The sequence below is a fragment of the Microtus oregoni genome, unplaced genomic scaffold, assembly GCF_018167655.1.
Source record: "Microtus oregoni isolate MIOR12 unplaced genomic scaffold, Mior012 000004F_ref0000308, whole genome shotgun sequence".
NCBI lineage: Eukaryota > Metazoa > Chordata > Mammalia > Rodentia > Cricetidae > Microtus > Microtus oregoni.
In genome coordinates, this window is record NW_024543063.1 from 57,019,637 (window position 1) to 57,036,175 (window position 16,539).

The 16,539-nt window shown below is 47.4% G+C and overlaps 2 protein-coding genes across 6 annotated transcripts in view; one reads left to right on the forward strand and one right to left on the reverse strand.

The window, feature by feature from the left end:
- Psme3ip1 (proteasome activator subunit 3 interacting protein 1) overlaps positions 1-9,336 on the forward strand; it is a 30,434-nt gene extending 21,098 nt beyond the window's left edge. For all 3 annotated transcript variants that reach the window (XM_041651021.1, XM_041651020.1, XM_041651022.1), the window contains 2 exons: positions 3,684-3,748; positions 8,465-9,336. In XM_041651021.1, the coding sequence (XP_041506955.1) occupies positions 3,684-3,748; positions 8,465-8,682 (283 nt within the window). In that variant the 3' untranslated portion in view covers positions 8,683-9,336. The remainder of the gene's footprint in view (positions 1-3,683; positions 3,749-8,464) is intronic.
- A 4,040-nt stretch (positions 9,337-13,376) lies between these two features.
- Cpne2 (copine 2) overlaps positions 13,377-16,539 on the reverse strand; it is a 37,532-nt gene continuing 34,369 nt past the window's right edge. For 2 of the 3 annotated variants that reach the window (XM_041649917.1, XM_041649918.1), the window contains 2 exons: positions 14,146-14,382; positions 13,377-13,777 (listed from right to left, as the gene is read on the reverse strand). In XM_041649917.1, coding sequence (XP_041505851.1) covers positions 13,670-13,777; positions 14,146-14,382 — 345 coding nt within the window. In that variant the 3' untranslated portion in view covers positions 13,377-13,669. The remainder of the gene's footprint in view (positions 13,778-14,145; positions 14,383-16,539) is intronic. The other variant, XM_041649919.1, reaches the window with a different exon arrangement.

Here is a 16,539-nt window from a genome sequence, read left to right on the forward strand (position 1 = left end):
CTGTGACAAAACTGTCAGTGTGCTTGCATTTCGCCCCCCTTCCAGATTTAGAGCCCCTGTAGCCTTTGACCCTAGACTGACTGGATCACTCATTCACTGCCATGTAGTGCTTCTTCATTGAGCATCTGCTGCATGTCACGTTTCCTCTAGTGATCTCACAGATTCCTCTCGCCACTTCCATGGAATATCATTTCTTATGACTCGGTTTACAGATGGAAAGACTACTTGGTAGATGAAGAACTTTTGTCCATGGTCATACAGTAAGCAAGAGTGCGGTGTTGAGCTTTTGTATTTCTAGGCATATGAGGCAGCAAGTGCTTCAGGAGTGCTGCTGGTGAGCTGTGACAGCATGGAGGAGGAGTTAGAGAAGGGCTTAGAAAGATGCTGACGGGCTAGGGCACCAGGGCTCTGACAGGCAGGCAGGCAGGCAGGCGAGGGAGAAAGCAGCCAGAGAACAGCTGCTGCGAAAGCATTGAGAGAATGCGGCAGCTGTGACAGGGTTATAGACCTGGCTACAGCTCATTTTGACTGATGCGAGGGTACAAGCACTACCACAGATTCTGATGAGTTCTTTGTCATATTGGCTCTTCCCTTTTCAAATTCAGAAATGGCACCAGAATGATTGAATCAGCTTGACCAACCAGACTGTGGGTGAAATGATGTTAAGTGCAGTCTATTAGGAAAATCAATATGGTGTATTGGCAACCAGCCACATGTTTTGAATGGAGTGTATTGATGCAGTCTTGCGGTTTGGCACAACATCTATCTGCTGCAGATGTTCCTAGGAACACTGAGCACATGTAAAAATGTCATCATGGTACAGCAGCACAGGGGGAGGATCAATGGTCTAAGAAGGAACCTTAAAAAGCCATGAATCTTTTAACATCCTATATAAGCTTTTCAAAGTTCATTGGCTCTCAGGAATCAGACCTGGACCAGTTTGATGAGCTCTCCAGGTGGGCAGTTACCTCCTGGGTACTCTCGCTGTTGCCAAGTGGGTATTTCAACTGTCTCCCTTGATTAGTCTTTATATCCTATTTAGGAAGGGCTCTGTTAGCTTATTTGTTAATCTGTATAGAGACTCTCTTGGGTTTTCAAAGTATATCATTTAATGTTGCTTTTGTAGCAAGGTGACACATTAGCCTCTTGGGGCAGGAGTTTCTGATCTCCCCTACCCTAGTCAAAATAACCTGAGAGTTTGTCCTGGGCTTCATGCTAACTCTGGTTTAATAAATTTAAAGCGTGAGAGTCATCGTTGTTAGAAGGTGCATGTACAATTCAGATCCCTGGTGAAAATCTGGAAGCCTCCAGATGTGTGAAGTATCACAAAACAAAAACAAACCTGCTTCTTATCTTTAAAGAGATCATCTTTGCTGTTTTTCAGTTTTTTCTTATACTTATTGTTATAAAGTCCTGTGGGATACCCACACTCATTTATTTTCAGTCTTTTCAATTAGAGGCACTCAATTCTGTTTACTTCTTTCGGCTCTCATCAAGTAGTTTTATAATTCCCACTGTGTATTTAAAATTGCCACTGTGATTTCTTCTTTGTCTCAGAAATAATATTGAAACATTTAAAATTTTCAATATTGAGGTAACTTTTCCATACTTGGTTCTAATGTAACCCTCCCCATACACACACTACTAACCCTTATAATCCTAGTATCTTAGAGGCTATGAAATTCTGTCTTTATTTTTTCCTTACTAATTTCTAACTTAATTATATTGTAATATTGTGGTTTATATATCATAGTTTTGGGGTTTTTTTGTTTGTTTGTTTTTGTTTGTGTAGCCCTGGGTGGCCTGGAATTTATTGTATAGACCAGGCTACTCGCTATACCTACCTCATCTCCTAAGTGCTAGTATACAGGTGTGCTCCACTGTGCCTGGAAATCCTAATTCTTTTGGTAGGACTTTAGACTGTCACCTGTTCCTGGTATTAATGTTCTAAGTGATTTTAAAGAAAATTGTTTTTCTGTCTTTGTCTGTCTTTCTCTTACATGCCCTGCCATGATTGATGATAATGAAGGAAACCTCTAAAACTGCGAGCAAGGCCTGAGTTAAATGCTTTAGTCATGGTGTCTCTTCACTGCAGTAGAACAGTGATAAAACCCCAGGGTTTTAGTTAGTCCCAGATGTAGTCAAGTTGACAGTGAGGAATAGCCACCACCCAGCCTTTTTCATGCTAGTATTTGCCTTGATTCTCTGTTGATCCATGCTTCCACTTTTAATCTTTTTGGGTATTAAGTTTTTTGGAGTATGTTTTTCTTTTTTTAAGTTTTTTTAGATAAGCACCTTTAAGTGATTGTTTTAAAATGTATTCACTTAATCTGTTTTTTACTAGTTTGTGTAGTCTATATTTATCAAGATCTTAAAATATAATTTCTAACATCTTAGTGCTGTCTTTTGTACTTTTTAAATTTCATTTATATTTACTTATTTATCTGTATTCATTTGTTTATTACTTATAGAGCAAGGTGTATATATTCCAATCTGATTTCAAACTCAGTGTATAGCCAAAGATGGCCTTGGACTTCTGACCCTCCTGTTCCACCTAAGAACTGGGATTACAGATGTGCCAGCATGCCCAGTTTATGCTGTTTGGGGATTGAACCCATAGCTTTCCCAGGGCATTGGTTACAGTCTACCTGACTGAGCTACATCCCCATCCTCCCTTTTACTTTTTAAAATATTTTTCCTTATTGTCTTGCTTTTAGGAGGAGAAATGAATAAGGCCTTAAAATATTTTTTCTTTCTATTATATATACTTATTTGTACCCTTTTAGTGATAGGGCCTTGAAATTTACCAGGCAAGCATATGAATAGCTATCTTACCTTCTTAAAAATGATGCAAACAAGCCGGGCGGTGGTGGCGCACGCCTTTAATCCCAGCACTCGGGAGGCAGAGGCAGGTGGATCTCTGTGAGTTCAAGGCCAGCCTGGTCTACAAGAGCTAGTTCCAGGACAGGAACCAAAAAAGCTACAGAGAAACCCTGTCTCGAAAAATGAAAAATAAAAAAAAAATTTTAAAAAAATGATGCAAACAGAAGCCCTTGGGCTGGGACTGCAGTTCTGTGCTAAGCACTTACCTACTATTGAGAGGCCGTGGGTACAATCTCCCCAGCATAACCCTCCTCCCACCAGAGGGACCATCAGATCTCATGCTACATTCACTCTCTTCTTTGTTCTACTATTGCCCAGGACTGTGTTGTGTTTCATGCCACAAATTAGACTATGGCCCATATATATGAGATACCCGTTAAACTTACGTCACCATCTCTTCTTCAGTGTAATGTCTTTCTCCGCTGAAACGTATTCTTTATCTACTCTTTTAGTGAAAATCTTTTGGGTGACTCTACATATTATCAGAAATGTTTCCTTTAATAATTTAAGTTTTGTCATTGTGAAAATGTGTAAATGCTCTTGAACTCCATTCGTGATTCTACCCAAGTTGAATGGTAAAGATAACAGAAAGCCAAAATTGGCATGCTGTGTCATTGGATTTTTCAGAAGGTAGATTTTATGTTTGGGCAGAGGCTTGGAAGTGAAATGTTATCTTTTCATTTCAGTCATCACAGCCTTGAGACAGCCCAGACTCTCATAAGTATCTCTGCTGCTCCCATTCCCTCGGTGTTGATCCCTGAGAGTCAACATAGCTCAAATCACCATGTTTTCTGTTACAGCTCAGAGAGTGGCAATAGTGTGAAAAGACTGAAACCAGACCCTGACCCAGATGACAAGGCTCAAGGTGGGTGTGGTCCCTTAATTCCTTCCTTTCCCTCATTGTAGACGAGAACTGTAGGAAGGACAGGACTCACTGCATCTTTTGTGAAGGGTGCATTATGTGTCTTTAAATAAGCCAGCCTTAAATTAATCTAGTTTGCCAAACCGTTTTATATTAAGCAGGAATTCCTACCACGAATGTGTCAGCTGCCCTACAAAAGTAGTGTGTAGTGAACCAGTGGAGCTGATCAGTAACAGTCGTGTTCTCCCGGGAGTGCTTATAAACTCTGGTCAGGTGACCTCTGCTCACAACAGGTTTTTCTCTCTCTTGCCAAATGTCAGGTTTCTTATTTCACCCGTGGGAGACAGAATACCAAGCTTCTGCTAGTGGTTGGATTGGATTGAGCCTAGAATGGTATTCAGGACTATTTTCCTTGAAGACAGTGACTTTTTATGTGATGAAATCTGCCTCTGTATTAGGTAGCAGGAAATTATAAGTAAAAGGGAGTGTTCTTGGGCCTGGATGAGGAATTCAAGAGTTTGTTTTTAGTTCCACCTATGGGATTGAGGGTTCTAAATCCAATTCAGTTGGCCATCTATAAAACAGGGCTTACGTTTATTTCTTTCTCAGATAGTGGATGCTTATTCAGTTGTTTCTCCACAGTACCGGGGATGGTACCTGTACCTTTAAAAATATCAGTCTGTCTTTCTCCCACACCCTCTTCCATCCCTTTGATTTCCACGGGAAACACCAGTGTACATTTTTATGTCTCCATCCAGGCCTGTTCTCTGTATGTATACGCAGTTATATTTGTCATTCTAAGTGCCTTCTTCCTATTCCTGATTCTTGTACAAGCTAGACGAGAAATAACCTTCCTTTGCTAGGAAAAAGGACCCCGAAGCGACCTACTGCCCTTGAAGCTTGCTTCAATCTTGTCCTCTGCTGGGGCAGGCTTTGCCTTGGTCCTACAGAAGGTGACTCCGACCCTGACAGAAACCGAGCTCCCCCACTGAAAATTATCTCATGCAGAGCCAACAAACATGCAAGGTGGCCTCTGTACTCTCTCCATCTGCCTGCATTCCAAGAACATTCTCTAGTCATCATTTTCTCTGCTAACTCGATATGACAATGTGGTCCGGCAGAGGCAGGCGTTGGCAGGAAACGTCCCCAAATGGTGAGATCAGAGGGCACCATTTTGTTCTCTCTGGGCAGTTAACTGCTTTTGGAATGAAATTTGTCAGAGTTGCAGTCTCTTTTCTCTCTTGATACTTCCTAGATAATTGGAGGGTCTGTCCTTTCACTTAAGCGACTCCAGTGTCACAACAGCCCAGATTCCTGTTGCAGCTCTGTGCTCGGCTCCATCCTTCCACAGGCAGCTCCAGCCCTCCTAGGCACTCTGAACTGGATTCTTTTATTCTCAGCTTTGAAAGCGTTCTGTGTGGCGCATAATAATACAACAAACGCTCAAGGAATGAATTATACAACTTATTGTCATGTCCCAAATATTAAAACGATCAGATTTTTACCATTACTCCACCCTCCCCCAAATTAGCCATCTGCAAGGGAACTTCTGGCCTACTTCGTGCCATACCAGGGTGTGTGTCAGGGTAGTGGTGGGGCGGGCACCCTTTTCAAGGTCCTCTATTCAGTGGGAGTATAGACAAACGTCCTGCCCCTTCAGCAGGCATTGAGGCTTCTGCATTTCTCCTCCTTTATTGGAAGGATATCCTGGGGGGTTATAGCATTGATGGGATATTCTGCTTTGATTGAAATGCTCTTTGGATTTTTTATTTGCCTTTTAAAAACAATGTCTAAATGAGGTAATAATTTAGAAAGGGGGTAAGAAGAGTACAATAGGAAAAGTAAGTCTCCACGGCTCGGTAGACACTGGTTTCTTCCTAAGCCACACACTGCCACCAGTTGTTCGTGGTTTTGGTTTTTTGGCTTTGTTGTATTTGTGCATGGGCATGTTTCTGATTCTCCCTAAATTACATTGTGTTCTGCTTCTCTCCTTTTCCATTGAGTCCATCTTGGAGACCATTCATTTCCATTGAGGACAGACTTGTTTCCTTCCCTCTTCCCCCACAGTCCTGTTAATGGAACCCAGAACCTTGTGCATACTCGGGCAGCAGTCTCCGTGAGTATGCTGAGCTGCAGCCCCAGCCCCAGCGCCTTTATTCTCAGCCACTTACCTGCTGGCCTCCTTTGCTTCTCTGTTGCTGTGATAAACCCCCAAGCAAAACAACCTGGGGGTAGGAGAAGGTTTATTGTATACTTCCAGTTCACAGTCCATCACTATAGGAAGTCAGGGCAGGAACTCAGCAGGAGCCATGGAGGAATACTACTTACTGGCTCGATGGCCATGGCCTGCTCTGCCTGTTTTCTTATACAACCTAGGGCCACTTGCCCAGGGGTGGTACTGCCTAAACTGGACTTGGCCCTCCTGCATCTATCATTAATTAAGAAAATGCCCACAGTGCCTCAGATGAGGTTCCCTCTCAGGTGATTCAGCTTGTCCCAGGTTGGCAGACACTGACAGCACAGCCTCTGTAAACACCTCCTTTTGCTGCTGTGGACAGTTTCCGGAAACACCATCGATGTTGTGAGAAGTCCTTCCCTGTAGAGATATAAACATCTGCCCCTTTCTTAAAAGTAAGAGTCCACCAGCATTCACTCTGGAGAATCCATGTTATTGGGCTACAGAGCACGGGTGAGAGGTTACTGCAGGAGCCTGGGAGATCCCCAGAGCAGCAGCCATTCTGAGGAGTCCTCACCTAGCATGGATGGTGGCTTGCTTCCCTTAGCTGCATGGAGGGGGCTCTCCTCAGCTACCCTCCCCAGCCTGTGTGCTCTATCTCCTTACACGATACCCCTGTACTCTACCCCAGGTGTGACTAGGGCAGAGTTATAGATGGCTGAGACGGGGGCTGGGATCTCCTTTTGTAACACAAGGATAACCACAGTTGCCCTCTGGTTATCTGGGTTGTTTTGTTGTGTTGGGGCTTCTTCAGGGAAAGCCTTGGCACTGTGCCCAGGTCCAATGATCCTCCCTATCCTCTCCTCCTCTGAGGGAATGTCAGCAGTCAGCAGGCCTGATTGGAATCGTCTCTTGCAAGAAGCTACAGATGATCTGAGGAAGATAGTGGTTATTTTGTTCTGAGGACCATGATCCACAATAGTTAGTTAAGTTTGGAGGTCATTGCCAAATTGTCTTGAGCTGTTACTTACACATTCCTTCCTAATAATTGTTTCTTTTCCTGTGTTTAAAACTCACGTTTCATTGTTCTGTGAACTACTTGTATTATCTGTGTCCTTTTTTTTTTTTTTTTTTTTTTTTAATTTTAAGGCAAGGTCTCATGTAGACCAAGCTGGCCTCAGACTTACTATGTAGCTAAGGATAATCTTTAGCCTCTAATATTCCTGCCTCTACTTCCCAACTACTGGGATAATAGGCATGCATTACTATCTTTTAGGGTTTCTATTGCTGTGATGAAACACCATGACCAAAAGCAACTTGGGGAGGAAAGGGTTTATTTGATTTATACTTCCACATATCAGTTCATCATCAAAAGCAGTGAGGGCAGGAACTCGGAGGCAGGAGCTGATTCAGAGGCCATGGAGGGTGCTGCTTACTGGCCTTCTGCTCCAGTGAGCTTTGGCTTCACTTGAGTCCAGAATCTTCGGGCGCAGGTCTAGTGTTTTATACTCTAGTCTGTGTACTTACCAGCTTACTTGACTTCCCTCATCAGTCAGCAGGGAGAAGCCCTACATACAGTTGTTACAGTGACTGCATGAGGCTGGAAACAGGGAAGAAAGAATGGAGCGCCATTCTCAATGTAGGATTGTTTTGTTTTTGAGTGCTGGGAACTGAACTCAGGTCCTCTTCGAGAATACAATATGTGCTTTTTAATCTTAGCAGTCTCTCCAGACCCCTAACGTTCTCTGTAATTGTCAAGTTCTGCATGTTGTAGATCGAGGCCTTTGTCATTAGAATAGCAGAATCACTATGCATATTCCGGAAAGAAGAGCCCAGATACATGGTAATATTGTACCTGGCTTTAAAATGTTTCTGGGCTGAAGAGGTGGCTCAGTGGTTAAGAATCCTGGCTGCTCTTCTAAAGAACCCAGGTTCAGTTCCCTGCACCCATATGACAGCTTACAGCTGTCTGTTACTTCAGTTCTAAGGATCTGATACCTTCACACCAATGCACATAAAATAATGTTAAATAAATAAGTAAAAAAAATAAATTTTTTCTTCAGTGATTCTCAGTACAAAAGTGATAAATCAGTTTTTGAGGTACCCATCTCCCCATCCTGGGAAAATGCTCCATAAAGAGCAAAACTGTATGGCTGATTCCTGCTAGTCAGTAGATTGCTCTCTATGTATGGCAGTGTTGTTTGTACCGCCCACAGTTGGTCTTTTAATCTAGCTTCCAGTTGAGGGCCACAGCATCGCTGAAGACATCAGACTAAGATAGGTGACTCTATATAGTCTGTTCCTCAGCCTCAGAACTGGTGGGTGGCAAGAGAGTGTGGGCAGACTCTGAGTCCCAACTCTGTGTTTTCTCTGTCAGCTTCCTCACCTGTAGCCCAAAGATGTCTAGAGCCTCCTATGACTGCAGAGTTGTTCTGCAGCATCGGGGCTCTTTGTAGAAAACCCTGGCACGGTGTCCAGGACCTGGGGATGACCCTTCACCATTAGGGAACGCTATGACTGACTTCCTGTCCTCCCTTTTGCAGAGGCTCCGTCCTGCGTGTCTCTTGGAAGCTCTTCTCTGAGTGGCCCCTCCATCCACTGCCCATCTGCTGCTGTCTGCATCGGCATCCTCCCGGGCCTGGGTGCCTACTCCGGGAGCAGTGACTCCGAGTCCAGTTCAGACAGCGAAGGCACCATCAACGCTACAGGGAAGATCGTCTCCTCCATCTTCCGAACCAACACCTTCCTCGAAGCACCCTAGCTCCTGACATCACCATAGGGAGCGTCTCCCCAGAGGGTTAAATGCCTGTTCTGACTCAGCATCACCTCCCTCAGAAAACTTCTTCATCTGCTTCCTGTGCACATGTGACATTCTAACCTAACCTAGAATTGTGTCAGAGTCTGCTTGTGGCTCAGACTCTGCTTGGTTTCTCTTTGTGCTCCAGTGCAGATGACCAAACCTGTCCCAGCGATAGGAGTTGGGGTTCAGGCAAGTCTCAGAAATGCCACTGGTGGTGCAAGGGTTCACCGTACCTTGTTTTCTTGTTTTTCTCCTTTCCTAGTAGCACAGGAAGCATTATCTTGATACACTATTATAGGTGAAGGGGCTGCTTGGTTCTGCCATGTTGTGTGTGGCATAGAGAAGGGCAGACTAGCTGCTGACCTGAGTTCTGACTTAGGTCTGACCCTTCCTGGATGTTATGTGACTAAAGATTGTAAACCACACCCACAAGGCCATGAGTCAACCACAGCCCTTGAGGTGATGTTCTTCCATGTTGTTATTCCCCCCTCTCCAGCCTGCGGAGGTAGGAAGGAGCTGGTAAGGATGACATGTCCATCTTCTACCCACCTTCTCTCCCTGGAAAACTGTTTTGATTTTGTTTTTGAAATAAAGAATTTAGTTTAAGATTCTAAACATTAGAGAAGCAAATTTACTGAATCATAGCCAGAAACTATAACTGCTGATAGCCGTGTTAAAGAGATGACTAATGCCTCGCTGTTTGTGGAATCCTGCTGCAAACTAGTGGGACGTGCCTGTTTCGGCTGTCCTCTACTCCACCGAGGCCCTGCTGTTTGCACATACAACGCTGCAGCTTTTGACGGTGAAGGTATTTCCAGCCTGAGATGCTGCCTCGGTGCTTTTCCTTTATCCACGCCTTCCTCCCCAACGCCTCTGCCCCACACTGTCCCCGGCTTCCCCAACAACAGCTCCTGGACCATGAGCCACAGGTCTTGTCTGATTCTGTCTCATGGAGGAGGGAGAGGTGTGCAGGACTCAGGTTGGAAGACAGATACATCTAACGGTCTGTGCGCCTGCTCCAGAATGAGCCCGAGTTCTCAGTCCCTGGTTCCAGTATCCATTGTTTCTTCCTTCCTATGGGTGTGAGACGAGTGAGACACACCGAATGTGTTGGCACTGACATACTGGCAGGCAGAGGAAGCTCCTCAGTTTTAACGTGGGCAGAGAGGGCTCTGGATCTCATCCAGCCCTTCCTTTCCCCTTTCAGTGTATTGACACTGGTGCCCACCAGCAGATGGTGGTTTTCCTTCACCCATCGTGGGTGCCTGTGATTGCTGCCACCCTTTGCGGAGCCTCCCAGTGCTAATCTTTTCTGTCAGTGCGGGAGCGTCAGCTCCATCCTGAGAAGACGTTTAGGTAAAACTGCAAGCACCTTCTGCCTCTTTGTCATTGTTCCTGTGACTCCTGCAGCGTGTTCTTGCACCCACAGAACCCTGAACCATTTCAGGATGCAGACCAAGACATCAAAGTCATCAGTTTCGTGTGGCTTGATTTCTCAGAGGCCACCCGAGTGTCTCATGGTCGCTATTGATGTTGAGAAAAGGTGACAGGGCTGTGCGGTTTAAAACTGTCCCCTAACTTCAATTTTCAAACCTGTCGGAGCAAGCTGTCGCTCCGTACCACATCTCATGCTTCCAGCTTCCCCATCGTTTGCAGCTGGCTGCGCCGCACGGTCTACAGACCCAGGTTTCTTTTCCCAGTCTGCCGTGTAGCCCTAGCTGGCTTCCTGAATGCTGGGGTTACTGATGAGTGCCACTGTGGCCTACTGTAGACTGGCCTCTGCTTTTGGTGTCTCAGGCAAGCTTGAGTCACACCGGTAGCTTTTTTTTTTTTACAGTAGTTCATTGTGCCTAATGGTGTAGAAGCTATAATTGAAACACCAGTTCTGTGGCAAAGCAGGCCAACCAACAGGGGAAGCAGCCAGGGCAGACCAACAGTGGGCTCCACAGAAGAACAGAATGAGCAGACGTGGAAGGAAACCTCACTTTAGCCTTCAGGACAGTCAGCCTTGTGCCCTGGCAGGCCTCACCCGGGGACCAGATGATTCCCTCCGCACAGAACATGTGCATCCTTTTCTCTAAGCGAGAGAGTGTAACAACGTCTAGAATATTACATTGCAGTAGGTGTCCCGAGTTGATGTAAGTAAGCTAGGAATGACTGAAAGTGTACGTGAGGGCATGAGTAGCTTCTGTGCAAACAGGCCATTTTACAGTCAGGACTTGAGCTTCTGCAGGTGTAGGCCTCTGAGGAGGGTCTAGGGACCAGGCCCACCAGATGTACTGCACCTGAATAGGGATTTTACAGTTAGGTAAGAAAGTATGAAACATGGTTGGTTTCTCTAAGCCTGTACATTCTATCAGGGGGCACAGTTCTTAGTTCTGAGACCACTTGGAGAGCCCGCAGTGCTCGGTTGCTGGCTCTAACCAGGAGGCACGGAACTGTCCGACTTGCAGTGGTACTGCAGTCACTTCCTGTCGTTTGTCCGCCCGAGGCCTGCTGCCCACTTGGAATGGGGGAAAGAGACTTGAAGTCTGAGTCACCTGATGTGACTGGACCTTGACAGGTAGCTGACTCCCTGCCTGTACAGCTTCCAGAGGTCCCAGGACGAGGTAGAAAGCTCGTTCCTCAGGCTGAGGTATCCCCAGGAACACCCTCTCCTCAATCAGGAGCCTTATCAGAGTTTGTCTTCAGTCCTTATTACTTCCCAGCTCCTGAATTCTCCCCCTGTTGGCCTCCTCACCTAAGAGAAAAGCTTGGTTTGCCAAGAAGTCCCAGCTTCTTGAGAGCAGCCTCTTTCCACCCTCCACAGATAAGCCACAGTGAACAGCATAGAGGCGGACAAGGCCCTTCACCTGCCCCGTCCCCTAGAAAAGAAGAGTGACAACCAGCTTCCTATGGGATAACTGATTATCTAGATTAGATGTCTCTCGTGCCTGGGTAGGGGGTCCAGAGGGTATTAGTGTGCGGCATAGTTTTGTATGACTCTGGCAGTCCCCAGTTGTAGCTAGAACAATAACATGTTGGAAGGGTCAGATCTGGTTGCCAGCTCCACCAGCTTCTGCGTTCGTTACTCCAGTTAGCTAAATGTTAATTTCTTAGGGACACCGGGTTCCCTGGCTCTAATGTCCTTGCTGTGGGTATGTGACTAAGCTGTCATCTTAGGCCCCTTCAGGAAAACAAGTCGCTCAGTAGCAGTGCAGTCATCTGGTTGGACTTGGGTGGTTTCCTAGCATCCTAGCATGCCCAGCCTACTTAGACACGCTAGAAGGGAATGCAGGTACTTTTGGTGCTTGGTGCTCAGCTGGAGTCTTGTCAACACCTCTGAAGTCACACCTTAAGGACTCTGCTGTGGGCTGGCATTGTTCCCTCACCTGCTAGAGGAATGGTTTCAGAGGGAATTGGAACAGCTTTAACAGGCAGCCCTGGCCCCAGCTGTGGCGGAGACACAGAAAGGCCTCATGGGAGACTGCTAGGCTGCTTCTGCGACCCCACTGAAGCTGCTAGACCTACGGTTTTCATTCTGGAAAAGCACTTTGAAGCCAGCCTTTCTATACACTCTATAGAGGAACCCCAACCTCCCAGAGGCCCAGCGACTGCCTGCCTGCTGCATGACAGAACCAAAATTTTTATGTATGCCTGAAGGCTGGCTTCCCGTGTTCTCGTGAGACTTTAGCTTCTTCAGTACACAGCCCTAGGAGCTAAAACTACTAGACTCCCTAGTTGGCCAAGCCAGAGGTAAATGAGCAGTTAGTAGCTGGGTGTGGTGGCACACATCTTTAGTCCTAGCTTCCAGGAGACAGAAGCAGAATGATCTTTGTGAGTTCAAGGCCAGCCTGGTTTACACAGTCAGTTCCCGGACAGCCTGAGCTACATAGTGAGACCCTGTCTCAAAACAAATGAGCATCTGGTGGCCACAGAAGTTTGTTCCTCCCACCAAGTACACCATGGCTTCCGAGATTGGGACCTGCCTAGTGCTGCCCAGTTCCAGTAGCTAGGAAGGCCTGGCTGGGGAGAAGGCAGAGACACCTGCCTTTCGTGTCAGGGTAAGGTCATTAGCAGCTTGAGTGGGAAAGCCCCTTGCAGAGCTAAGGGAGATGCTGGGTGTAGTAGAATACGCATGCCCAGGTCAGCCACACTTCCATCCACATCCACCTGTCTAGTAGGTACGGTGTGTTTCTGTTTCTGCAGGGTCATGGTTGGGCTGTAAAAGGTCCGTGAACAGTGCTGGTACAGGGAGCTAGAAACATGGTGCTCGGTAGAGACATTCTCTACTACAGTCACATCAGCCTGTCAAAAGGCTAGAACTTCTCAAGAGGACAGGTGCTGTGTGGTGTCTCTCCATGTCTGTACCGTGTGTGCAGTGCCATGTCCTGTGCCAGTCTCACCGGATCGCTACTGCTGACAAGGAATGCATGTCCCCATGTAGCAGTCTGACACTGACTCTTGAAGAGGGAGGGCTTCCTTTTCTAGATGGGTGCATGCCCACTGACCCTCACTACGGAAGAGGCTGAAGGCGACATCTGATACTCCTCTGGTACCCTGAGTGTAACAAGTGGAACACATTCACAGTGTAGAACCAGAGGAGGCCACCATACAAGGTGTGCTAGGGACAAGTTCCTCATCGCAGCTGGTGACTTAGGAAAAGCCAGTTATGATTGTAAAAATTTTATTCTCTTTAATAACAATAATCCCACTAAAATTATACAAAGTACATTCAATACTTGGAGTGGCAGGAGGGTGGGGAGAGGAAGCCGGTTTGTCCTGGAAGCATCATCAGTTGACTCTGACAAAGGAAGCCCAGCTGGGCTGGGGGAAGTTGGGGGTGGAGGTCCGGTTGTAAAAAATAAAAATGTGGACTGGTAGAAAAGGCCACCCACGAGGAAGGTGAACGTGCATGTTCCTGGGGGAGGCTGGGGGCTCAGCTGGCATGCTGCTGCTGGGCATGGGCTCAGGCAGGCTCCGAGTTGGTGGGGGGTAGGTTTTTATGCTTGAAATACTGCACTACTTGCTGAGGCAGCTCCGCCAACACCGCTTTGGCCAGAGTTTCTTTTGCTGCCTGTGGAGTCCAGGTGGGGAGAAAAAAGGAAAGGAGGAGGATTAAGGAGCAGAAGTTGGGAGATTCGCTAGAGCTGTGCCCTAGAGCTGTGATAGCAGGGGGTCGAGGAGAACCTTAGGGCTGAGGGTCAGGGCCATCTGAAATGAGTGGCCCTAGGCGCAGCCCAGACTAACCCCACCACTAGTTTGTGGAAATGAGTGTCACAATGGCCTCCTCTGGGCCAAGGGTGACACAGTAGCACCTAGCTCGTCATGGGCCCTCAGAAGCCAACAGTATAGGGGAAGGAACCTGAGACTGACCTGTCATGGACCATGAGCTCTGTGGCAGACCCTGCCGCTGCCCTTCCCAGCCTGGGAGCCCACACTCACATTGCGGAACTCTCGGAAGGGCACAAACTGCACGATGTCGCGGGCGGCCTCCTCGCCTGTGTGTGAGCGCAGTCTCCGGTTGTCCCCATCCAGAAATTCCATGGCTGCAAAGTCAGCGTTGCCCACCCCCACGATAATGATGGACATGGGCAGCTTGGAGGCCTGCACCACGGCATGCCGTGTCTCCTCCATGTCGCTGATGACCCCGTCAGTGATGATGAGAAGGATGAAGTACTGCTGTAAGGAAGAGTCAGCCAGGTGATGAGTGAGGCCCCGGCACCCCTCCTTTCCGAATCCCACTCAGTGGGACACTCCCTGCTCTGAGCCTTTGCCAGTTGCTATGCAGTATAGCTCTGGGCCACTGAGGCTTAATCCGCTGCACTTCAGTTTCATCATCTCTAAGCTGAGAATTACTGCTCAGAGCTGGCCTGTCAGCTGCCTGGCAGGCCCAGGCTTGCACAGGAACACATGCTAGCCTACAAGCCTCTGGGGCTGGCCTCCCTCCTCTGTCTTTGTGGGCAGGAATACGTGTACTCTGTTAACTCAATACTTAGCACAGATGGAGATACCTGTAGGGGCTAAGCACAGGTTATTTGGGCCATCACTTCTGGGATGTGGATCAGGGTCACGTCGAGGTCGTAGTATTGCTGGAACTGGGTCAGGAGGAGCAGGTGTAAAGCAGTCACCCTGTTCTATACACAGTGCCCAGGAGGCAGCCTTAGGGCAGACTGATGTCTTAGGCCTCTGGCTTTCACAGACCCTCTTCGACAGAGGGTAAGACACTTAGGGCTTTAGGCAGCATGGGCTCCAGGCAGACCCTGACACCATTGTACAGTTTGCTCTGAGTCTCCCTGCTACCTTCTGTTTATGGTGACACCAAACTTTCATATAGCGAGGTGTGTTTTTATAAATGATTTCAGTTAGAATATATTAAAGCCAGGAAGTGGTGGCACACGCTTTTAATCCCAGCACTCGGGAGGCAGAGGCAGGCGGATCTCTGTGAGTTTGAGGCCAGCTGGTCTACAAGAGCTAGTTCCAGGACAGGCTCTAAAAAAACTCTGGCTCAAAAAAAAAAAAAAAGAAAAAGGAAAGAAAAAGAATATATTAAATAGTGAACATGGGTAATCTGAGAATAGAATACACAAAGGATGACTTAGTATGGAGAGGACAGATGACATTCTGAAAATTCACAGGACAATCCAACCAATGGGCCTCGGACTTGGAGTTGGCTGGTACCTTCCTTTCTGCTCAGCCATGTCCTGGCCATCTTGGAGCCCTGTTTCCTAACAGTGTTCTGCCCTGCCCATGAGATAAACAGAGGAGCAGTATCCTGATTCACTGCTGGGGACTTCTGTCCTCTAGTCTGACTCCTAATTACCAGAAGGGAAAGCCATGATGCTCAGGGAGGGCAGAGGTGACCCAGGTGGGCACAGAGCCACCTTCGTACCTATCAGCTTGCAGATGACACAAGCCTGCTTCTTCTTCCGTTCCAAAGTACAAACTACGGGTCGGGGTGTGTTGGGCTGGTGCAGACACTGGCCCTGCCCTCCTCACCCCAGCTCCACTGCTGTGCCTTTAAGAGACCAATCCCCAGGCTGGGGATAGTTGTTGCCATGGAGATAGTAGCCTGAACAGCACAGCAGACAGCTGCGGCTGCCAGCCTCTAGGCCTGGTTTTATCAGTCCATCTAGACCCTTTCCCTGCTGCTGCCAATGGCTGTTTCGGGGTCTCTTCCCTAGCTGGCTTTTCATCCACATTAACCTTACCTCCCAGGCAGTTCAGGGCAATAGTCTTCGGATACTTAGGAAGAGGCCTGACAAAGGTCTGATTGGCTGCTCAGTCAAAGGTAGAACTTGTCGTTAAGCCTCATCCAGCTCTGACATGTGCCCCCCGCCACTTCCTGTGGTCCTCATGCTCTCTGTTGTAGTCTGCTGTCTTCCTACCCAAGGATCTGAGTGCAGAAAGGCAGGGCCTGGGCTCCTGCTAGACTGTGGGTACAGTAGGCTGGGTAAGAGGTTCCTGACAACGTAGGACCGTTAACAGACAACCTAACTGAGTCTGGCTTAGAGACCACCAGAAGGCTCAGAGGGATTCAATGGCTTGTTACGGCCCCCTTAACAGGTAACTGACAGGTTCTAGGTTTATGCCCAAATCTACCTGACCACAAAGCTGGGGCTCCTTCCATGCTGTCCTCCACCACACACACACTGCATTGGTAGGTGGGCACTGTGAGCCTGTCAGGAAAAGCTATCTTGTCACCCATTAACCTGGGATTGGAGAGTGAGTGATTGGGACAGTGACCTAGGGCAAAGACCAGAAGCCTGGCTATAAACCTTCATTCCTGGGTGCCAAAGCCAGCCAGGACAAAGCTAGGGTCATAAACAGGAGCTTCAG